Below are 25,763 nucleotides of genomic sequence, written 5' to 3'. Positions count from 1 at the left end.
CTGATTTATTACAGCAAAAATCCTCTTCAAATTGTCTGGCAACAGAAACTGAGGTATTTTTGTTATATGGCCAAGCTTTCTGTGACAAATAATGCTACCACAGCTTAATTGGCATTTATACAAATATTCAGGCCTGTAAACGATACTAGTGGAAGCTGCAGCTACAGCTGGGGTTGTCTGCATATGGTTACTACACTCCAGATAGATAATTCGTTCCTTGGAAAAGTCTGTTTTCATAGTAACGTAGTTACAAAGCAGTCTCTCAAGTGCCACTGTGTCGGGAAAGCACATCACAGACAGAAGGTAATGACTGCTGACACCAGACCAGCTTTCCTCTTGTTCCATATAAAAGCCAGCAAACTCTAAATCATCAGCGCAACCATGCTGCTTACCTGCCCCCATTGTTTGAGCATGTCTTTACAGCAGGGAGCTAAATCTATCAAAACACAGTTTAAGAAAAAAATTTACTGCACAGCGTATAGAAGTCCAGCTGGCTGGTCTGAAAAAAATTAAACTAGGATTAAGATTTGAACAAAGAGCCCTTCCTACCCAAGGAACAGCGCCTTGTGAACTACTTCACAAAAAAAAAAAAACCCACCCCCCCAACCCAAACAAACAAACAAACAAAAAATCTGAGGTGGGAGGGTCTTAAAATTGTCCCTGCCCTGGGCACTTCGGCACACACCCTTGTAAGCTTTATCAGAAGAAGGAAGATTTCAGTAAAGAAGTCACAGAATACTGTTTGTCTAACATTTGCAGTAGTTACAGCCTACGTACTTAAGCCTGGAAATGCAGTATGTCTTTAGAATGCCCTTTCTGGTATCTATTGGTTATCATTGGTTCATATGATAGCTTTAAAGTGGAATGTTTTGTGGGTTTTTAAATTATTTTGTTTCTCCGAGTTAGGATTAAGAAACTGGCTCATTCTCATTGTAAGATCTTTCCAAACAAAAATCTGTGGGGAACCGAACAGCAGCAAGCTGTCAGATCAGGAAATAAGGATTCAATCCTTAGTTTGGCCACAGGTCACTGGTGTGACTGTGGCTGATTAGCTTAATTTTTGCCTCATGGCTGCTCCAACAGTAAAAATAGCATAGTTACCGGCTCTTTGCTTTCCCCGTTTCTTGCTTGACTTGGGCTTCACAGTAAAGGGACTCTCTTACCATGCTGGACATGTAACACCAAGTCAAGAAGGTCTTAGCCTTGCCTGGAGTGCCACTGTCATGCAACTGAGAGCTGCAGCGGGTATTTGCATAGCTGACTGTTTGCTGTAGGGCATCATACCAAGAACAGTCAATTTTATCTGCAACTATCCACTGTGCTTAAATCTAACTGGTAACTGTAGTAGCTCCAAACTAATCCTGGAGCAACAGGTAAGGTTTTTTGCATAGGACATGTCACAAAACTGGACGTTTTTTTTTTACATACTTCTAGATACCATAAGGTGATGGATTTAAATGCCACCAAAGTGATGGGGTGTCCAATAGGATTTTTCAAATGTTCCTGGCAACGTAAAGATATCTGAAAATCTGGCCTCAGTTTGATAATAGAAACCCAAATGAAAGATAAAAATAAATCACTTGAGTTTCATTTTAAGCTGATATAGCTATTGAATTTCCAAAGTTTACATCTAGTATAATTGATTATGAGTAATAAGCCTATGCATTTTGTAGTTTTAAGTCTACAGTAAATTCAATAGCACTTTGTACTAGAAGTTGTTCTGTTGATTAGGAGACCTTAATCAATACAATTTAGGTCCTCTTAGGAACTGCCACTCTCCCAGCCTGAGTTGAGCTTGAGCCAGATGCCTTGTAGCGTCAATATGATGCTCAAGTATGTTGTCTCCAAAATTCCCTAGATACCTCATAACACAAAGCCAATAACAATGTGATGTTACTGACAGAGCTGCAGTCTGTATCTTACAGTAATGTAAAGATTTTGTACCTGCTTCAGACCTTTGAAAGAATCTTAGCTAGTGATCATCTTCAGAGTTTCAACTAAGCTAATTAATCACTTACTTGCCTGCTGAAGAAAAAAACTTAAGATGCACTTTAACACTTTAAGATGATTGATAAAGTTTTTGCTGTGCGTCTAATAGAGATTGCTTGTTCTGTTACCAGGAGCTTGGTTTTACCTGTTTATCCTCCCTCTATTCTAGCTTGATTAAAAATGCAGGAATTGGCTTTGATTTTTATTTTCTGTCTAGCTGGAAGTCTCCCGTCACAAGCCAGCCTCCGTTCCAGGATCCTGGGATGATTTTCATAGCAGCAGCTTTGTTCTTGGGGTAACAAAGGAATTGGTTTCTCCATCTATTTGCAAAGGAAAGTGTACAAAAAGGAAAACGGAAAGAGCTACAAAGTTTTTGCTGTGCGTCTAATAGAGATTGCTTGTTCTGTTACCAGGAGCTTGGTTTTACCTGTTTATCCTCCCTCTATTCTAGCTTGATTAAAAATGCAGGAATTGGCTTTGATTTTTATTTTCTGTCTAGCTGGAAGTCTCCCGTCACAAGCCAGCCTCCGTTCCAGGATCCTGGGATGATTTTCATAGCAGCAGCTTTGTTCCTGGGGGAACAAAGGCATGGGTCTCTCCCTCTATCCGGAAAGGAAAGTGTAAAAAAAGGAAAAAGGTAATTAAAGAGCTACAACACTGCTCAGGAGATGCAGATTCAGTTCTTAGGATTACGAGATCTCCTGTGTGATCTTGGGCAAGTCGGTCACTTTTCAATCTGTTAAGAAACTCCTTTTGTCCTACCTTTTCAGCACCTTGTCCCTTTAGACTCAGCCGAATTTCATGGGAGACCCCTTGTTACGTGCGTAATGAGCTCCCAAACAAACCAGATCCATGCTGACTTTGGGCAATACTACCTATACTGACAATTAACAAAAAAAGAAAAGTTACATTCCAATTGCAGTGACTCTCAGCAGCCAGAAAAGATATTTTGCTGAAATACTCACATGCCACTGAATGTTGAAAATGCTTGTACGTAGCATGCAAAAAACTTAAAATCTGTCGGGTTTTTACTTTTCTAGCATTTCATCACTAAAAGCCCTTGGCAACAGACTGACACGTTTGAGCCATGTTAATAGTAACAGTAGTACAAAAATACATTTTAACGGGATTTGACAAAAAAGTATAAAACAGAAGACTTGAGTCTAAGTCTATACTTTCAAGTCTACTTTTGAATATTTTGTAGTTTAAAAGTCTTCTCTCTTAGGACTCTTGCAGTCCTAACTGCTCAGTTCATAAAGTTGACAAGTCCTATGGTACCACTGAGCCATCTACCTAGATAAATACTACCCACTGTTTGAGGAAGAGATGAATGTAGGCCATTCATTCAGTTATCCTAAACTGAGGTACATGTTTTTGTCAGACTCTCTCCCATGAATGTAAAACTTAAGTACAAAATAAATTACTAAATCACGTAATAAGAACTGCAGGGAAATGCTGCCTAGAAGAAATGAAGGGCTCCTCTTGATTCTATTCTATAATAAACAAAAAGTAAATTGAGCCTGAGGAAAACTTCCTCAGAAAAACTTAAGAGGTAAAACAAAATGAGATGTATCCTTATAGCCACATCATAAATGAATCATTACAAAACTGGCTGGCTCAAGCCAGAGATGGAAGTATGGAAAGCAGTAACTAGATGGGGAAAAAATAAATCAATATGGATGACTGAAAAACAATTTAGTGCACTATAACTCACTCAGACTTCTCTTGCATTTTCTCTTGATTAGGCTGACAGGAACTGAAGTTGAAAATGTTAAAACCCGACTTTAGCCTTCCATGTTGCACTTAGGCTGCACTCATTTATTAGAGTCACTTTCTTTGTGCTTCTATAGGTCAGACGGTGCTTTGATGGCTGGGACTTTCTGCAAAAGCGCATAGGGTGTCCTGTAAGGGCTGACAGCTGACATAGTTGTCCGAACCTGATCATAACATGATTTTACCTGAGTAGCAGGTGAATGTAAATTAGCAATGATGATGGTGCATAAAAGACTGGTTACTGCAAATGGGAAATCCGCAAGGAAGTTAGGATCTATATCTCAAAACAGAGGAAAGACAAAACACCCTGGCTTTGTGTTGCAGCCTTTCTTCCATGCAGCTTTTACAATGCATTTCTCTTTAAGTTATCATGTTGGGCAGGGAAAATCAGGATCCCTGCCTTTCTATAACTGCTAAAAAATATAAGTAAAAAAAAAAGGGAGGGGCAGGGGGAAGAAGGGGTGAGAAGAAAATTCCAGAAATGTAATTCAATCAGGTGTGGTCAAAAGCAAGGTCTCAAAGAAAGCCCTTGGGTCAATTTAACACAGAATGGAAGGGCTACAGTTTGGAAGTCTCCCTGCGACTTAAATTACAGATGGTTTCCAGGAGTTTCCTTAATAAAATTTGTCTAGGGAGAAAATATTGGTGTCAGTGAGGGGAAAAAATCTGATTCACAGAAAATGGAAAAGGGAAAGGCAACTTCAACCAGGAGTTAGTCATCAATCTATTTCTTAGACAGAGTCTTGGCAAAACCCATTCTCCTGGTAGAACTTGCCTGGAGTAGACCAGATTGATTTGACAGTCTCTTAGCCTAATAAATGCTTGACCTCAAGGTCTGCTGAATTCACTAAATTCACTATGCAGAGAGAATTGGGAACCAATCACCTCTGGGGAATATCCTGTTCTGCAGCCCTCCCCTGATAAAGGCCTTGACTGCTTTCAGCCTTATCGAGATGACTAGATGAAAGCTGCTCTCAGAAGAAGAAAGGTTAATCGACTATGCTGCTGTTAATCAATCACTTGGAAAGATTCAGCACTTACAATAGGTAGGTCCCTCTTCCTGCCAAGAGGTTCTTGCATGTTAACCAGGGACCATCTCCTCCAGTTTGAAGGATGAGTAATAGACAGAAACACAATCCAGATAGATGCCAGGTGTCTGATCCAAAGCCAGCTGAAGTCAATAGAAAGACTCCCAGGGAGTTCAATGGGCTTGGATCAGACTCCAGAGAAAGACTTATTATCCAAGGTTTATTCTGCATACAGATATCAAGCTACTTTTAGTAGTGAAGGATCCTTGAAAAGAAGCAGATTCATCACACTTCTGCCACCCTGTGAAATCAAACTTCTTCAAATCATACTGCATCCCATTTACCCTGATTGTCAGATATGGCTGATAGCCAGCAAAGGAAAATTATCTGCTGTGACAGCAAAGACAGACACATATACATTTCAAAATCTCTAAAGAGTACAGAAAGAAAAAATGCCAAACTACTAATGTTTTCCTGGCCTTTTTGTAATTGCCGCTAGCCAAAATGACAGCTTTCCCAGAAGAGAAAAAGCTAGATCAATTTCTGAAAGGGTGAGGGAAAATTGAGGGAATAAAATTAAGAGGCAGCAAAATTATAACAATCCTGCCATGGAGAAGAACAAGCTCAGTGCTGAACAACCAGCGGTATGCAAGGTGAAGCTGACAGAGCCAGAGAGAAAAAAAAATACAAGAGAACGCACGCTTAGAAAGTACCCCTGAAGATTAGGTATTTCTCCAAATTAACAGCTGTATTCAGCACCAACATCAACTGATGACAAAGCAGCGACTATCCTTGATGCTTGTTTAAATGGAATTAGAGAGTCTCAGCCTGTTGTTACAAATCCAGGCCCTCATATCCCGGTACAGAATCACTTGATAACACACCAGCTGCACCACACAGCCAAAAAGCCGTATGGCAAACAGTTGAAACCAAAAGATACACACCTTTAGGACATCTACAGCTACATGCACCAGTTTATAGTTTATTGCAGAGTCTGGTACAGACTTTTGCTTCTTCAAGGCATTGCTTCTGGTATTTTCTTACTACCAGTCTTACCCAAGGCAGACTCCTGGCTGAACTTATGCCAGCCTTTACTCATCTGGCTCCAGCTGCTGCCAGAAGGATTCAGGCTGCTCAAATCCTGGAACAGAGCTGCTGGCTTAAGATTTTTGCTTTAGGAATAACCCAGTTTTCACTAGAGCCAGATACCTGAAGAGGAGAGTGACAGACTGGTGCCATGGACTGTACCTGTCCTAGCTAGTGAAGAGGCACCAGGTCCTTCAGAAGGCTGGAAAGCAATCCAGATGCAGTGGCTATTCTCTGCATGTCTGGAAGTTCATGGCACTACAAAGTATCCCAGGCGATGGATATTTCCTCCTTATGCAGTGACAATAAGCAACAGATCAGTGAAAGAGAATGATCTAAGGTGCGCTATATATACAAGATTTCTATGTGCTCCAAGAAAACACTTTATCTGAGGAAGGACAGCCATCTTAAATGTAGCCATGTTCTTTGCCAGTAAACACCTGTGGTTGCCAAAACCAATTCCCAGGTCTTCCCATTGCTAGCTGAAGAAACCCCACAAGACAGATCCTGCATCTACATCCAAAAGGAAGGACTGATATTTGGTGACTTTTTTCCCTTTGGCACAATTGATAAAATAACCAGCAGTGCAAGCAAAGCAGGGCAGATATCATTAAAGGGTGAGGGTGCCTGTCTAATCCATAAGGAAACCTGACAAGAAATTCCACAGGCAAAACAAGAACTAGATTTAAGAGTTACAGCAGCTTCTTTCCCAGAAAACTTTGGTATAGTGTCCTTATAAATCTGAAAATTTCAGCCTAACTCCACAGTTATGTGTAATGTGCATTGCATCAAAATACACAAGCAGCAGTCCTCTAAGTAGCACTCTGCTGTAAGAGCCTAGAATTTGTTGTCTATGACCTTTGTATCAAAATAATGTCAAAAGTTAACAACCTGCTAAGATAAATGGGAATACTCTGTGGCTCTCCAGGTCTTGTTTCATGTTACTGCAGATGCAGATTCGTGAAAACAATGCCTTACCGTCTCATGTTTGAAACTGGATTTTCACAGCCGTAACTTCTATTTTTGAACAAGATTCTGTTATTATATACTTAACTGTATTGCAGCAGTACCAGCAGGTCCTGTTGTGTTTGCCATTCTACTGGCGTACACTGAACCACACTCCCCTGCAATTCTCTTGCCAGTGGTGGATCCTGCTGTAGCCACAAAACTGAGAAGAGATCCAGATAAAAAGTGATATATTTCACCTATGACTATTCATTTCTTAACCCATAGAGGATGAGCATAAGGCATCTGCAGCTCAGTACTAATGACCAAGGGAGGAAGTACAAAGGTTACTGCCTAATCAATTTTTCCTCATGTCGTCTGGAGTAGCGTCCTACAAGGCTTAACTGTGCAAACTTGGTTGCACTGAATCATAACATCTGAAGACAAAAATCTCTTCTGTCTAAAAGGAATGGAAAGATGGATGGCAGAGAAACGGAAGGAAAAGTCTGAGTGCTTTATCGACCCAACTGATGTCCTATGAATGGTAAGCAATAAAAATTTATTGAGAAATAGAAAAGTTCTTTCTTACCCTTATCGCTGCCCCCCCCATTGTTAATGCCACAGAAAAATGCAAAATTCCCTTAAACCTCGTATTTAAAAATCTTGCAATTTTATTTGCATATAAAGGCCGCTAGATATAATATCACAATAAATTTAAAGAAAACAACTGCTTTTCTAAATTCCATTAACAAGGTAACATAAAACAGAACAAAGCTCAATAGCATTTACAGGTAGAACAGAAATAACTATCTGCAACAATATTTTGTGCTAGCGAGATTGCATTTACACACAGTGCAAAATAAGAAAAAGGAAATAAAAAGACAAGAAGAATATTTAAATATAAAGGACAACTAAGCCTTATTTTAGTTAGGCTTGATTGTATCCATTTGACTCTATACATGCCTGAACTACGACAAAGATTTAACTCGGGCTCTTGAAGGCCTTGAGCACTTGGAAAATGTGTCACATCCTTCATAATTTAGATGTGCTGTACAGCATAATTTTGCAGATGCTATACTGGCAATATTAAATCCTAGCTTAGTTATAATGCACAAAAAATACATATATATATAAATTCATATTTAAAAGGAGTCCGCATTTACATTTTTTTTTTTACTGCATGAAATACCTGCTCTTTGCAGCTTTCACCCCCAGTCTTTTAAAGCTAAAATAATTTAAAAACAAACAATAAAAGGTAGATATCACATACAGGCTGTGGCTATCTATATCAGTCTTCAACGTATAAAGAAGGCAGAGACAAACAACTGAGAAGTCTGTTTTCCCCTTGCTGCATTCTACTGTTAATAGCAACAAGTTTCAGTACATGCACACATATCAAGAGGTAAATGGACCCCAAAATATTGTTTGTGCTACTAAAAAAATCTGATATGAACGGAGATGAAAAGCTAACATTTAGACCTAGGGAAAAAGAAGACACTTAAAAAACCCCGACAATAACATAAGTTGTGCAAATTTGGGTGTTTTTAAATGCTGCATATTTTTTAGCTTATAATATAATATTAAAATAAGGTCTCTCACTTATTAAATGAAAGCTTGGCTGTCCTTTTGAGAACACTATAACAATTTACAATGGCAAATTTATTGAAAAACAAAATTCATTTTACAAATTCACAATGCTTTATCAATTTAAAATGAATGCTGCATTTCCAAAAAGCACAACCTGTAACTTTTCTTCTTGTTTCTTTTGTACCAGCAACAATTTTGAAATAAACATGTAACAGATTGTAAGTTTTATAATTAGAAAATGGCAGTTTATAGACCTTCCCCAGTTCCAAATGTGCAGTAGTGCTTCATGATCCTTGAGGGGTTGGAAGGTCAAATATAATTGGAGGGTTGGTTGGTTGAAAGCTGACTGTACATGTTGAAGCATTGATGTACGTTGTGTAACCGTCTGTCATAATGCCATAACCTGTAGGGAGAATGTGTCACACTTACTGTAATATAAACAAACGATACTGCCCGTGGACAGCGGCACTGAAAGCTTGTTGTGGGATCAATGCTTTGGAATGAAATTAAATTAATCCCTTCAAAATGATACAAGCTCTTGAAAGCTGCCACAAAGGCTTGATTGAAAAAAAATACAATGTGCTGTATTTGAAATAAGAACCCATGCTTTTGTTTTATGTACAAACTTCCCCCCCCCCCCCCCCCCCCCATGGAAAATCCTCTGTTGCAACTGGATACAGCAGAAACAGAGACAAAACCACATACGTACTTCTAGTTACTTAGTGAGCTGTAGTTTGCATGCCTGTAATGTTTGTCATAAGAAAAAGACCAATCAGGAGCAAAAGATTTAGAAGTAACTTTGGTTTCACCTACGAAACCCCCTCTCTGGGCAATGAACTGAACCCAGTAAGCTTTCCCCATGCTAGCCCTTATCATCCAGTTCCTCATCATAGGACTGCCAAGCTGGTGTTCACGCTGGCTTGTGAGACCTCAAAAACTCATTAGCAGGTTAAAAATACACATACATACATATATATTTTTTATATTTCTTTTTTCCCCATACACACACACATATATATATGTGATCTACCAGTGAAAATCATGACTAAGGAAAGGAATCTCCTGCTATATACACAGCAGAGCACTGGAGGTCAATGGATGATCTCTAGCTTAAGCAGAAAATTGAGGTGAAGGTTAAACAGATGACTGCTTTTCATTACAAAGGGATCTTGATAACTCGTTCCCAAATAAAAAAGCAAGAAGGGAATATTAATCACAGGTTTTTCAGCATGTCAAGGACTTGACTCATCAGTAACACTGTGGCATCAGTTTCAGTGAGAACGCTGAAGGCTGTTCTCAACGTTCTGAACATCTGGCCAGCGATGCTCTTGTTCAGAGTGCATCTGAGGAACCAGCAGCAATGCTGTTTCTCTGCTGGCCTCTATCTTCTGTCCCACTTGCTGCACAGGAATAGGACGTAACAGAGGGTTGTGCACTCTAGTAATTTTGGGCAAGCGGAGCAAACTATAGCAACCCATGAATTGAGTCACACCTGAGCCTTCATTCAGCAAATGCGGTGAGAAAATGAATGATAACAAAAATACAGAGATACTGAGAAGGCAGAAGCTTTCCTCTTACAGACATTCTCTCAAGGATAATGAGATCGGGGCTCCAGTTCCACCAGTGCAAAAGGTGAGAGAAAGCTTTGCCGTTGTTTTCAGCTGACATCGACAAAAAGCTAACAAAGCAGCTAGAAAAAAAATCTAGGGAGAATTTGGCACCAAATGTACTTTGGGGAAAAAAAAAAAATAAAAAAAATCAGAGTTTCATGGAGGAAGAGAACTTCCCATCACTAACCCACAGGGGAAAAATGTTTTTCTTTTAAACCATTATGATACAGTACAGATCGCTGCTGTCTGAAAGCTAAGATAAATACAGCTACCCACAGTGTCTATCAGAAAGAATAATCACTTCAGAATTGCTGCACTGTCCACCTGTATTACTTTATTTAGACTGGCAATTTTGATTTAGATCAACTCATGGTGGGAAAAACCTTGTTGGCGGTTGTTCTTGTTTATCAACCAGGAAAAAAACCCCGCATCACCAAAATGTGTGTATAGCCTCCACTGTTTTAATGGAATGTGGTGCACGTTCATCTCAGCTGGAGTTGGATGAGAACTAATTGCACTGTAAGATAATGCTCTTAACACTTGACTATTCCTTTCTGTACTAAAACAAGCTGTTCTTATGTCTTCTGCATAAGTACTAAACAGGATTTTAACTTTTTTGTTAGTATTCTTGTAAGAATGTATTTGAACAGTCACTTTTAATATGTGCTACCACCTTTCCCATGAGATTTAAATGTAAGGTGCTGCACGTGGTTCCTTGGTGCTTTCTCATAGTAATGATCTTGTACATTAAAATACCTTCCTTCCTCTCCCATTACTTAACACTATTACAACTAGAAGTTTCATCATCCAATGTGCCTACAAAAGCTTTAGACAATTTACATGTTTTAGCTGAAAGTCTTGCTGTATTCACTTATTCTTAATATGCAAGGATTAATACTATATAAAATATCCGATCTTTTCCTAGGTCCATTCAAAGACTGCTATTCATGCCACTATACTTAGGGTCATGTCAATATTTCCATTATAAATTCTTTATTTACAGATACCAGGCATAAAACTTATTGCATGAAGTCACAAGGGCTTCAGAAAAACCAACAACACTAGTTGAGAGAGCTCTCCTTTTTTATTTTTCTTTTATGAAGTCCTCCAAATATTTAAGCCTATAGAGAACCTAATTAGAGTCAATGGAGAAACCTCCAGGGGGGGACAATATAAAGCATTTAATGTGTAATTTTGAGTTCTAGGGTCACAGTCTTACACTCTCTCTCAGGCAGAACTCCTAGTGTTTGTCTCTCAGCCACATAAGAGCTACAAAATTGTATTAAATGTTTAAGTATCTCCAAAACGGATTTAATCTCTCAGTCTCTTCCACTGCCACAAACTGAGCTTATTGTTTCTGAAGCTTCACACTCTGCCTGATGTGGTACTGACAGTGGGGAAATACCGCTTCTAAAATATGAGACTGCTGGAAGGTAACATACACAGTACAAACTGTATTACAGGATGCTTCTAGAAATGTATGCGAAGTGAGTTCTGGCAATCTCTCCCCCTGATGTCTGAGTCAAGATGCCCTCCTTTCTGATTTTCCTTATACGCTGAGGGAGGTGAGCTGAGACAGTAAGTTGTCTTTGATTTTCTTTTTTCTCTAGCACCTTTCTTGTCTTCTGTGCTTGGAATAATGGGGATAATCTTCCCCACACTTGCAAGCCAAAATGAATCTCATCTGTTTCTCTAACCAAGTTTGTCAAAATTTGAATTCTTTCAAATAACCTGTATAGAACAACCTTTGCACAGTGAAAGATGTAGGTGGCTAAATGTAGCACACGTTCCTGAAACAGACTGTTTTAATTCTGACATAAATTCACAAAGTGCTGTGCATGCAATCGCTCCCCTCAATTCCCTGCCTACTTTAGTCCAATATGCCATTATCCATCCTTTGCAATATGCCATCAAAATGCGCTTCTTTGAAACCAGCCTGAGATCGAAGAGGGGAATAGCACTGCTCCTTACCTTCATGAATCCCACCAAAGACATGGAGTTTGGGCCTTACTCGCCTCTGCACCGTGTTCAACAGTTCCACACAACCCACTCTCTGCAGCTCCTTTGGAACCCAGTCTCGAAAACCTGAAGGCAGAATGCAATCAATACTATTAATTTTCTCTATTCAGGTAAGGTTTCACGTAGTCTTTCAGGAAGTCATAATTCACGGAAGGTTTATTACATTATCTGTAGTCATAACCTCTCCATTAAAGCACACAATGGCTTTTAAGAAATGCTTCACTGTCACTTTGTCTTCTTTAAGATTTCCTCCCCTCCATCTGCATTAATATTTTTCTGGATGTGATTTGTTTTTTTAAACTATACGTTTAAACTCATCTTCCACCTTAAAACCCTGGGACATTTATTCCCGGCACTGCTGGAGATTTTTCTTCCCTTTCCCCTGACTCTTACAGCAGTCAGCTTCCCAAGCCAGCTAGGTGGTTACTCCAGAAATTAAATACCTCAGGGAGATCAGCTGATCTACGACCTGGTACCTCGTGCCACCCCAAAGACTTAAAATACAGTCTCCCACAGCTGCCAGAGGACCACTGTCTGCAAATGTTAGGTTACTTCTGAGTCCCCGGTCACCAACAACAAGCAATGTAGCAAAATAGCTTCCAACAAGCTAGTGCTAACTGACTACGTTGCCACTCAGTCCTACGGATAATATGGGAAAATGCACAAAACTTGACATCGGTTATTACGGAAGTCTGCTGCCTGGACTAGCACTGATGAGGATCAGCAGGGCAAGATGAATGAGGAGGAGGAAAAGGGAAATCAGGAGCCACATCCAACTGTAGCACTGTTCTACTAATTTTATAGTAATTACACCCTGTGCCAAGTTTATCCCAGGTAGTAAAAACATGTTGTGACATGAACTTGACTGAATTTTGGAGAGAAGAGTCCAGTTACAGCTCTACCTCCCTTAATATTTACATAATTTTAAAAGCAGCATTTTGTCAATATTATCATGCAGGCTGAGACCTAGACCCCCTCCTTTTGGGCACAGTACTAACACCTAATCTGTGCCTGTAGTTAAAATACGGTTCCAACCTTTTGAAACGGAACTTCATTATCTCCATCAAAACCAAAATTTAAGTACGCTTACTCAATTAAAGCGCTCATTAGTGTCTGCAGCATCACAGTATTTCTATATGAACCCAATTCAGAGCAGATGGATTAGCAACCCATTTAAAACAGCACCCATGAAACATGATAAACATGCTTGTGGGGGTTTTTTGCTTCTTTGGGAAAACAAACAGATTAAAAGAGTGCTATTCAAAGCGTTGGTTTTCAATATCCGGTGCGCTCCACCGTCAGTGGATGGTGTATCGCTGCTTTATCAAAGCAGCACGCTGGTACCTCTAGTAAGATTAAAGAGAATTTGCAGGTAGTCTTAGAACATTCTCTAAGTAGTATTAAAAGAGTAACCAGGATATAAAAGGAGCCGTAAGTACATTACTGGTCAAAAACTTTCTGGACTTTTTTTTTTTTTCTCCTTAGCTCCAGTTAGATTGCTGACTTTTAACTTAATTGTGGTACAAAACATAAGCATGCATTAATTCCTGACTCCACAGTCACTGAGAAGCTCTATGAGAGCACTGAGCCAGCCTGGTAGCACTTAAATGCTGTTTTATAATAGCACCTTGCAATTCTGGGAAGTTTTTTTTAATATTCGCTACCATCTCAAAAGTCAGTGATTTTGTGTGATCATGTCATGATCTGACCCCTTGGATTTCAAGAGCTTACTAAAACCGTGACAAAAATCACAGTCTACTAACAATAATGGTAATGAAGAAGAGGCTGACACACTTTCTTATCCTGATAATCCATATTTATAAAAGGCAGGTGCTCAGTTGTTGTAAAACCAACTGAAATATTTACAATATGGTCCTAGACTGGTTGCCACATGTGTCTTAAAGAAAAGCAGTAAATAATATGCAATACTCTCTTGTGGGGTACAGGACAGGGAAAAAATAGTGGGAATTTTCAAATGGTTTTAGTGTGGGCTTTAATGACTTTAGATATGCCAAAACTGAGTACTCCTGCCTCTGCTGAATGATCATCTTAAGTCTTTCTGAGGCCATCAGAACTTAGTTTAGAACTCAGAATTAAAATGGGGATCAGTGAATTACTCACATTCACAAGGCAAACAAAATTTAACTAAATGAAAAACTTAACTACTTAATGAAAAAACGAATTATGCATTCATAACTTGTGCTCACCTGTTATTAGTTCGAGTAAGGAACAGTTATCTGAGAACATAATTTTATTCCTTCACAAATTTGCTATAAGCCAATTAATATCTTTAAAATGACTGTTAACATATTCTAAGTTTACAAGGACATTATCAAGGAGAATATGTGACTACATACTCCTGAACTCTTGACTGCGTACTCTAAAACCTTAAGGAAACATGTCATTGTAGTGGAAAAATGTTTTGAAAGTTTTAGTCAATCTCTGAAAAATCATATGAGATTGGAAACCGTTTGTCAGATGAATATTGTTCTTAAATAAAGTATCAAACTATAATGGCTTACAAGGACATTATCAAGGAGAATATGTGACTACATACTCCTGAACTCTTGACTGCGTACTCTAAAACCTTAAGGAAACATGTCATTGTAGTGGAAAAATGTTTTGAAAGTTTTAGTCAATCTCTGAAAAATCATATGAGATTGGAAACCGTTTGTCAGATGAATATTGTTCTTAAATAAAGTATCAAACTATAATGGCTAATGAGTCACCTATTTCATCTTCCCTAGCTTAACAAAAAATTTTGGTTTTTATTAAGAAAACACCTGGAAGCTGAACAGACCTGCTAAGCCTAGTCATCACTTAATACTTCTTCCAAAAAGGCTTTTTAATTCATAGTTTTGAGTTAGGGTACGATTACAGTACAGCCTATAGCATTATTAATTTTGCTTACTTTGAAAGTAAAATTCTCACGCAAAAAAACCACACACAGCTTTTGTTTCACTTACCAAGGGGAGGTCCATGTGTCATTAGTATATCAATTCCCTCAGGAATAAGGTTCCACTTGTCTAGCAAAGACTGACCTCTGGGTAGGTTAAAGCCCCATCCATTAAACCACGGTGTCCTTTGGGGGAAAATAAGATTAACTGCATCAGCGTAAAATAAAAATCTCTTCCCTTCTCCAATTTTTCTGAATTAAAACAATTTCTGTGCTTCAGAGATTACTTGCAGACAGCCTTTTTAAAGGGGATGCCTCTAAAACAAACTGGTTCAAATACATACATACACTAATCTATACGTTTGAGTTTAGATTAATATCCTATGCTCTTTTCGTACTTCAAGAGTATTCAGCCCTGGGGGAGTTTACTCACTAGAGAGGAAGGGAAAAAAGTTAAAATAACAGAGTCTAAATCTAAAACTTTCTTTCAAAGTTCGGGGATGTTCAAACTTAAGAACTCCTTCCTTATGTTACCTACCAAATAAAGCAAAAATCTCAGAAGGTTTTTGGAGGCAAGAGTCAATTTCTCACAGCACAAGGCAGCTAGTGGGTAACAGCTCAACAGGAAGGCTGTATGATGCTGCAGTTATAAGCACTGTCTGTACTATGGTATTTCACTAAACTCAAACTTGCTCCTTTTAGCTCTTTTAATATCAGAACATTGTCACATAACTTGGCTTTGAACTTCTGAGCCTCCTAGAGGTCTTGATCACACAATGTTTAGCCTCACAGTGACTTTTTCAATAGATCTTATAATTTAAAATTAATTTTAGTATTTCTTAAGGAAAACGGAGATCCTCAGTCTCCACCATCATAGCATAGCGTTGTTCTGAGACACTGGTTTATCCATCAACCCAGGCACGTAGTAATGAAAAGCAGACCTTCCAGAAGTACTTTTTCAATGTATAATGGCCAAATTGAATCATTTTGATGCAGGTATATTATAATAAAGCCCTTCCTTATCAGGTAGGTACACAGAGCAATTGTTCTGAAGAGACACTCTAATATTTACACCTGTTACTAACAACTTTTTACACAGCTGTTAGTATTGTACTAATTTTAAAGAGTTTTAATATCACACATCCATGTGTGTGTTTCCTAGAGCTCAGGCAACAGATTTAGACTGGGTTGCTTCATTTTGTAGGTAGGATACTCCTGTCCTAGTCCTAGTCATTTGGGGGCATCTTTCTGAGAGTTCAAGCTACTCCTGCAGTCTTCTGTGTACCGCAGTTCTGAAAATAAAAAATAAAAATCGGGGGGGGGAAAAACAACCACAGACCAACCTTAAAGAAAAGCATACTTGTTAAAAAGAGAGAGATCAGTAAGTCCTACATAATTTCATTATGTAATCTGCCTCCTGCACCCTCTAAATTATGCATTTTTCAGCCTCAAATACGCATTTAAGTGGAAATATCCTGCTGAGATTAATTACAAAAAATAAAAATTAGAGATGTAAAGTATTTTGTTTTCCAGAGACAAAGAGAAGAGTTTTAATATCACACAGTGTGTGTTTCCTAGAGCTCAGGCAACAGATTTAGACTGGGTCTTCATTTTGAAAGCCCTTCCTTATCAGGTAGGTACACAGAGCAATTGTTCTGAAGAGACACTCTAATATTTACACCTGTTACTAACAACTTTTTACACAGCTGTTAGTATTGTACTAATTTTAAAGAGTTTTAATATCACACATCCATGTGTGTGTTTCCTAGAGCTCAGGCAACAGATTTAGACTGGGTTGCTTCATTTTGTAGGTAGGATACTCCTGTCCTAGTCCTAGTCATTTGGGGGCATCTTTCTGAGAGTTCAAGCTACTCCTGCAGTCTTCTGTGTACTGCAGTTCTGAAAATAAAAAATAAAAATCGGGGGGGGGAAAAACAACCACAGACCAACCTTAAAGAAAAGCATACTTGTTAAAAAGAGAGAGATCAGTAAGTCCTACATAATTTCATTATGTAATCTGCCTCCTGCACCCTCTAAATTATGCATTTTTCAGCCTCAAATACGCATTTAAGTGGAAATATCCTGCTGAGATTAATTACAAAAAATAAAAATTAGAGATGTAAAGTATTTTGTTTTCCAGAGACAATAATTTGACCAATGAAGACTATACCCAGTTATAGGTATGGTCTTAATTCCCGACAATGGGCAGTATGGGAAAACAGCAGGCGCTGCTAATATAGGAGCAGGAAGGTCACTGGTGCCTTAGCAACAAATAATAGACATATGCCATGTAGTCCTACTGAACTAATACTTATACTACACACACATAGGAACTGGTTCAACCTAGCAGACTTCCTGGACGCTGGATGAACGCTAACAAAAGATGGGAAAATTAGATGCTAGTTAAACATTTTATGTGAGCTATGGGTTCCTCATGTGCATAGCAATGAGACTTCATCTCTCGCTGCTGGCTTACTCTGCACCCACTGAAACACTTAAAAAGTTCATATGTTGTAAAGTAAGGTCAGCATACCTCACAGGAGGTTTGTACGCAACTGAATTAAAACTGAAGCATGTGTCTCAGCTTTAACTAAATCACAAGTGTTTCTGCTTCTCTATGTTTGACCTTTCTGAAACACAAATCTAAATTTCCTTTCCTAGAATGCTCCTAGGTTTTAACGTATCAAGATTACCGTAACCTTCAGGGCTGCAGTTGAAAGTTAAAACACTGTTTGGCTAAACATTCAGCTGCTTAAAAAAACAAACACACAGCGAGTAGGTTGAACTTTTCACTGTCAATTAATGATTCTTTCCGCACTTGCATTTCTCCTGCAGATAATACTGTAGTTATTACACCATAGTTAAACCTGAAATGTGAAACCGCATCTGTGATCTCTCTGGAGCTCTTTGGAGACTACAGCCACAGAAAAACCTGGACTTGTCTGCAGGTTTTTTATTTTATTTTCTTCTGAAGCACTGGGGGAGGAGGAGGAGGAGGGGAACCTGAGCTCCAATATATTCTTCATTCACCAGCCTCTGCAATTAGCTGTGACTAACAGGCACCACATGGGAATCCACTTGTAAGAAAACTTTCAAGAAACCTTCCCCATTATGCAGCATGTGCACAAAAAAGACGGACAAGTACTTCTTTAATATACTAAGTATTTTCATACGAAATTAATAAATCGGGGAGAAGAGAGGGCATGACTGGAAGAACACCTGGATTACAGATTTAGGTTTCAGACATTTAAAACACGAACGTGTACTGCATATTCAATGAGAGTACGGTGCCCTGACTAGGCAAACCGAGAGTTGCCAGCCCCTGTGTCCCTGAGGTGGTTCAGGCCTCGCCAGAAAGCCAAAAGGAGAGAGGACATGTTCAGAACACCACCAGTAAGAAAAAATGGCTTTATGGCACAGATTCAGGTTTAGATGAGATCACAAGGAAGGTCATCCGATGTTTGCACTACACTGTGTTGCAGTGCAGACAAAATGGAGTTGATGTACTGTGAATCCCGTGAGAGGACTGATGAATAGCTGTTTACCCCCAGCAAACTTTAAATGTGTGCAGGAAACACAAAGCCTGCACTGTAGGTAGGTAGGATCCTATCAAGGGATATCGGACAGGGATATTTCACTCCTATTAGTGCCCTGTTCTGCATACATAAGAGTTAAATAGATTCGCTCTCAACTTCTAAATAATTTAGAGGGAAAAAAACCTGTGCATGTAGTTACAAGCCTTCTGCAACATCTTCTTGAGCTGATTACTTACTGGGAGAAACCACCTCATATCTAGGAAGAAGTGTCTATAATGAACTTTGCAACTTACCACAGGTGGGTGCAGCCAATCAGGTGCAAATAATTACTAAAGGCTACTTAGTCATTAGTAACCATATTTAAGGTCTGACATATTTTTCTTTCCTATGAAGTTCTAAGTAAAATATTTCCATTAACTCCTAAAAACTTTAATAGTATACTTCATTTTTAAGTAGCTGGCAAGAAGAGAAAGCAATCAGCTGTTGAATAATGCCACAAGGGAGACGTAGACATAAAAACCACAGGGATTAGTAATGAGAGATTACAAATGATTTTGTCATTTTACGTTTGACGGACCAGAACACTTCCTCATACCCGATGCACGGTGTGATGTGGGTCCCGCTTGCCCCGCGTGTCAGCCCGCATCCAGGAGAACCTAATTGAGCCTCTGCTCGTCAGAACCACGCCGCACTTCACAGCACCCTTCACGTGCCGTCAAACCATCACAGTAATTCTTGATCCCCGGCTCACCTGACAGCTCAGCCCTCCCCTGACTGCAAACCTTCCTTATCATTTAGGGATAACAGTTATGCTGGCACCAGATGTGACACAGGCAATATCCTCATGAAAGGCAGGCACCTGGCCCATCATTACTCTCTTCAGTTCTTCATTTCTACACAGGAATCCCCACAGATCCCCCTCCACCTGGCATTTTGGAAGTTACATTTTCTGCAATTAAAAGAATGCTTATGCAGTAGGCTGCGTATTATCTTCACACCTTGTGCTCCAAGAGATGCAGACATCACTTGACATAATACCAAGGAGGGGATCTTAAGCTTCGTGACAAGATCCACCATCCTTTTGCAGGTGCACTGGGAGAACCCCCTGACAAGACACACAAATCCATCTGCTTTTAACAGCAGAGAGCTGCCTCTTCAGCAGGTGGTTGGATCTCCCTTATCCCAAGTAACTTTGTATGGTTTTACTATTTTACTATTACATTTAAAAAAAAAAAAAAAAAAGAGCACAGTGATGGAGCATTATTTTGTGACACAAAATCACAACCGCTCCTTGGTGGGTACACCTCAGAAGCAACACCGTCACACGGGGAAACAGGAGACACAAGGCCATGGGCAAGTTCACCCAGGTGATACAGGAATTTCAACTCCTTCTGGAACTTAACATTTTTAAAGGATGTTATCTCCTACTACCTACTTTCATCTCTTTTCTGGCTCATGAATTTAATTACCTGATTCTCAGAGTTCAACAACTCAAAGGGTAAATGTACAATGAGACCTTCCTTTTACCTCCACCAGTAAATCCATTTATTTCAAGTTACTTCTAAACAGGATTAGAAAAAATAAATTATCTCGTGCTTTTTTTAATCCCGTGTATTCATTCATTTTTAAGGCTACCCAGTCTTTTAGGAACGCTTCAATTTCATCCTTAATCCAATGAGTAAAGTGCACAGGAGGCAAAAACCTCAGTCTGTTTCCTTCCACAGGACGACAGGCGAGGGGGTGTCTAAAAGGCATCGCCGCAGGAAGCACTTCTACACAACTAAAAACAATAATGAAATAGCTCTTTATTTTTGTCAGCATTCAAATTGAACACACAGACCTGGCTCACGAGGGAGAGAGTTCCATTAGCACGACAAAAACGGTGGGACAGGACACCGATATGCACTCCTAGACTTGTTCAGTTACAGGACTAGCCTACAGACGTATCCCCAAAGTATCCATTGCAGTCCTAGATGAAAGCTGCAGCAGTGCAGCAGACTAGCAGAGAACAAATGCAAAAGGGTAAAAAAAAAAAAAAAAGTGGCCTTTGTGCACAGAAAAGAAAAGCCTTTCAATCCTCCTCCCTCTGCCCCAAACACCATGCACAAATGTTTGCCAGGGCAGAGCAGCACACACGTGCCCGTCTCCATTCAGTCAATGGACAGAGTGTGCCTAGTGGGAATACACAAAAAGGGATTGTAGCGTGGGGTGAGGGAGAAGGGGAAGGAGAGTGTGTGTAATCATGGAAACAAAAGGCTGAGTAGGGCAAGTGCACAATGTATTAAGGAAGCGCATTTTACAAGATAAGAGCTTCTATAAAGGCTCTGAAACTTGCCTTCGGTGCTACAAAAGCATTTTTTGGTTAAGCTCTTTCTTATAGTGAATATTCAAATGCCTTTTCATAACGTAACAACAACCAGGAAATCTTAAAGGCTAAATGATTTCCTAAATGTGCTCATTATATGTAATGTTGTGATATCAATAAAAGGCACAGTCTGGTGGCCTGAGCTGTATTTCACTCCCACCAGCATTCACCTGCTGTGCCTCAGTGCCCATTTAGAAAGCGAGGACAATAATACACAACCGAAAGAAGCATCACGGGATTTTGCTTACCCGGCATCTTTAAACAGCTGAAGCTCTCACAAAAGTGGGTTACCAGTACTGTGATTATGTTAGCTATGTTACTGTATGTATCTCCTTATTACTGACCCACACAGAAGTCGGGAAGTCTCTACAACATAGTTCTGCTATTTTTACAATGTTACAAAAACCTGAAGCCTCAACAGCTGCTGGTAATTTTTTTCGGTAGGTTTTCTCTCTCTTTCAACTCACATACTACAACCTCTAAACACTTGCTGGTTGTCTAAATGACAAAACATTTGAGAAACACAATCCCCACACATCCGCCATGTTTGGAGGGAAAGAGTCCACACAGTGTCTTTTCTCTACGAAGCAGTCCTCCACAATGAAAAGCTGCAGCAACCACCTCATCACCACAAGCTAGTGTGACCTGGTATACTCCTTGCACCAAGCTGTTCTCAATTTCTACCTCAGATTGTACAAACTGGTCAATGGAGGTTTTAGCTTAGACCCCTGTCAGACAGAGACCCGTGCTTGGATCTCTGAGTGGTAAGAAAGAAAAAGCTAGCACCTCAACTGCTGCCACTCAGCACGTTCCATGGATGTGCTGATCTGGACCAGATTACCGCCTAAAACAGGGACAGATACAGAACTAAGTGCAGCTTTAGCCATCCATACGGCTGGAAAACGGTACGTGAAAAGAATTCCCTTACGCATCTTGCAGTTCTTCCCTCTCCCACTCTCTGCACATCTCTGCCTTTGCTGCTTCCAGGCTGCCCCAACTTTTATTGACAGGTAACTGAGCTCTGGTCCCCAAATCTAAAGCCTACTACCTCTGTGGATACCTTTCAGTGTTTGGTTTCTCTGATGGCCCGTACCAACCACTAGCATCTTCTATCCTGTGTCTTGAACGGTTAGTGATGCGTTTTGGAGGAGGAACGTAAAACAGCTGCTCAGTTCATGTGTTTTGTGTTTACAATACCAGAGCACCACAGACAGCATTTAAGACCACAACTCATCTTCTGTGGGGAAGACGTATTTTAAAAAAAAAAGAAAACAGAAGGAAGTTGTGTAAAGAAACACATAAAAACATGCCAGGGTTTAAGAAACTTGAAGCCAAAGGAGCAGACAGGCAGGAGGTTCAAATGCCAGCAACGTCATGGAGGATCACAAGACACGGAGGACAGCAGGACACAGAGCACAGGGCTCCCTGAGGACAGAGGGAAAGAATATACAATGAAGCAGAGGAGAGGATGACACCAGGAAGCCAGTGGATACTGGAAAGGAGAGGAAGGCAGTAGATGAATTTTTAAAGTTTATGACTCAGACAACCTTTGCTTAAGTATCTGAATTGCTCATCAAAGAGGAAATTTCCTCCAAATCTTCTGAGGTTTTCCAATCCCTAACTGTATTGCAATTATTTTATTTAGGGCTTTACTTAATGAGATCTGGGAGATATTTTAATATCCCAAAAAAATGAAAATAATTCAAACTTGACTCAAGGGCTAATTTCATTCTACTTTTAAAAAGAACAGAATTACAAAGGCCTACTAATAGAAGCAAGTATTAGACCTTGCATATTTCTGTGCTGCATATGGTTGAGGATAGCTTGAAGGATAGACCTGGTCTAAGCTAGCACCAGCCTCAGCTGGGTCCATACAGTAAGTACACTGTGTTTTCCCACATGGCAATCGGAGCACTGTGGCAGCACCTCAGGCCTACGAAGTACCATGCTGGACTGATTTGCAGAACCTCTTCTCGTTCCAGAGTGGACACATTCTCCCCTTCTTTCCCATACTGCATCCCTCTGCAGGGTACATGCACCCTTGAAGTATAAAAGGATGCTGGAGGATTGAAAAGAGCTTGAACTCCTCAAACTGTTATGGCAGAATTTTGTGGTCTTTGTAGAAACATAGAGAATCATAAAATATCTATCTAGAGGAAGGAGTTCTTCGGCCCAGGACCTCACCACAACATAAACCGAATGTCCGTTCTGAGGGACAGGCCAGAGGGAAGAGGAAAGAAAAGGAAAAAAAAGCAGCTGGCTGAAATTTTGATTCAATTTTGCTCAACAACTATGCATGTTATAGAATGATGCTTGGATGTCTGGTTTCTTCTAGTAAACGTGATCATAATACGCTAGTTGTATTACATCTTAAAATGATCTTCTACATGCCTCGTACTATCCATGCAGGAAGTGTAAACTGACAAAGCTTCCACCCCAGGTAGATCTGGAAGAGGGTTTTATTAGTAGCCCTGCTTCTGCAATGACAACACAAATTAAAGTAGAGCAAAAGCAAAAGGGAAGTCAAGACCTCTCCAACACACACATATTTGTACATATTTTTGATTCACCTGGGGAGTGTGTGTGCCTGTAACATGTAAAAAACCAAAATCTGTACAGATATAATTGCATCCTGTAGCCTCTGCTGAATACTTTATATATTTATAAAAGTAGCATTTTGAAAATACTAACTGAAGATGGCTACCTTTAAAAGAAGCAAGCTACATTTCAGTGAATTGTGAAACAAACGTTGCCAGAGATAAGGTAGTATAACAAATAAAGCACTCAAAAGTAGTTATGCATGCCTGCCCTGTTGGTGAATTTGGTTCTTGCTCCTAAGAAACAGCCTCTAGAAATGTCATGTTTTTGAATGCTACTTAAAACAGAATTCTTTCGCATCGCTAGAGTCTCTAGTTCATCTGAAAGGCTATGCTGGTCAGAGAACATGATTGCTTATTCATTAATAAATGCTGAAGCCACAAACCAGAGGAATTAGATACATGTTTTTATGTAGTGTTTCAGCACCTTTACTTAACTTTACATCTGCACCCCGTACTGCTCTTAATGTATGTAACTTAATGACACCAACATGAAAGGGGAGTCTTCCCCCAGAGGATTAGTTTTGGCTGGGGACTCCCTAAGAGCCACCAAGCCAATGTACTAGTTCACTGCTGCCCAGAGGGGCCACAGCCTCCCCATACACCCGTCACCAGTCCTTGTACCAGCTCCAGCTCTTGCAGGCCCTATCTATTTGAATCCTGACTAACGAACGAGGGAACTGAACTAGATGATGTCACTATTTCTACAAGCCATGGTGCAAAATCCAGCCACAGATGATGGAAGAGAAAGCAATAGCTGGGCTACCTGAAAGAAAGTTAACTTCGCTCAGTCTGTTGTTCTTTGAAGATAATCCTCTGAAAACAAAAGAGGCTTGCTGTTTTATGCTTACAGGAATACCTACTAGATATCACATCTATGTTTTGAGCCACCTTAGGAATGAAGCCCATCACCAGTACTTTTAATCTCTCACAGTAAAACTGTGGTTAGTACGCATCCAAAAAGGACTCTTGAGTTACAAAGTCTGTCAAACAGTGGGCTTACATCAGAGCCAAATTTAGCTCTTGTTTTTGCACTGCTTTAGAGCTTTCCATATAACACACTTCCATGCTCTAGCACATAGCATCAAGAAGAGAAGATTTTTGGTCTTTGTGCCCTTATGTTCCGCATGTCTGGGTTGCCCTTGCTTTTCCTGATCTGATTTCCAGAGTTAACAAACCAGTTTGTTGTTTCTGAAAAGTAAAAAACAACCAAAAAAGCCCACTATGCACAAACCCACATCACAATCACAGGAACTTGAAGGCTTTCAAAACTCTTTTCAAGTACCTTACAAGTAGTAATTAATTTAGCCTCAGAACAGTCTAGATAGAGCACTGTTTATAGAGGTACTGTGTAGAACTAGATTGACTACACCAAGAATAAATTTGCCAGAATATGTGCCTAAGTGACTTGCTTAAAGTGAATCAGATGGTAGACACAGAATGCCACCCTCCATGATTTTCACTATTAGTCTTTAACAATAAGTCAATTATCCTTATCTACTCCAATGATATAAAATCAGACACTGAGATTGCCTATTGCCAGATGGTACTGTTTATCTATAAATACCATCACTATTTTTATTTATGTTTTGCTCAAAATGCTGCTTAGCATTCTTCAAGAAGAAACTGAAACTTTCCAGAATGCCTGGTAGGAAAACCAAACAAGGTTCACATGTATTAGTCTTCCATGCACACATAGCCCACAATATTTACTTGTAGAACTGGTAACATAATCTTCTGAAAATTTACAGAAAAGAATGGAAACAGTTAGTTATAATTAGGCCACAGGATGCTCCCAGCATTTCTTGTTTGAAGTCTGTGCTACCTTCCGTTTCAGCTTATTCTTGAAGCTGGATGTCAAGTCACTTACCCTCGCTAACCAGATGAAAACAGCCAAAACAGAATTTCCAGGGTCACAACACATGCTTATGTGGCATTTAGGTATAGTGTAAAATATCATGGCTGGACTTTAAGCAATAATACTGGTTTACTATTTAATTATAAGATTTAGAAAATGTCACTTATTTAAAAGATATGCAGATTTGCTTCATTTTCTTCATTTATTACAGCCTTTGCTTTGTGCAGAAATTTAACATCTGGCCTACTCAAAATTTCACCTTTACTGAAAACTGTGATCCTACTTTGGAGTCTACAGGAAGGGAAAGTTAGCAACTCCCGTCCAATCTTCATCCAAAACCACTGCTATAATTTGTCAAATTCTGTCAACCAAGAAACTAAAAAAAAAAAAGTCATCTGGGGAAAGGGGTGATCATGGATCTCCAAATGCATATCATACCTCCTTCTCAGCTCAGGAAACCTCAGGAGACTTGTA

The 25,763-nt window shown here is 39.6% G+C and overlaps 1 protein-coding gene across 2 annotated transcripts in view; it reads right to left on the bottom strand.

Annotated features, from left to right (window-relative positions):
* Positions 1-8,654: 8,654 nt before the first annotated feature.
* Positions 8,655-25,763, bottom strand: part of MPPED2 (metallophosphoesterase domain containing 2) — a 105,650-nt gene continuing 88,541 nt past the window's right edge. For both annotated transcript variants that reach the window (XM_009288860.1, XM_019474512.1), the window contains 3 exons: positions 15,004-15,119; positions 11,990-12,103; positions 8,655-8,811 (listed from right to left, as the gene is read on the bottom strand). In XM_009288860.1, coding sequence (XP_009287135.1) covers positions 8,693-8,811; positions 11,990-12,103; positions 15,004-15,119 — 349 coding nt within the window. In that variant the 3' untranslated portion in view covers positions 8,655-8,692. The remainder of the gene's footprint in view (positions 8,812-11,989; positions 12,104-15,003; positions 15,120-25,763) is intronic.

Source organism: Aptenodytes forsteri, unplaced genomic scaffold (genome assembly GCF_000699145.1).
Source record: "Aptenodytes forsteri isolate BGI_AS27 unplaced genomic scaffold, ASM69914v1 Scaffold8, whole genome shotgun sequence".
NCBI lineage: Eukaryota > Metazoa > Chordata > Aves > Sphenisciformes > Spheniscidae > Aptenodytes > Aptenodytes forsteri.
Note: the sequence above shows the minus strand (reverse complement) of the source record. Positions and strands in the feature narration are given on the sequence as shown.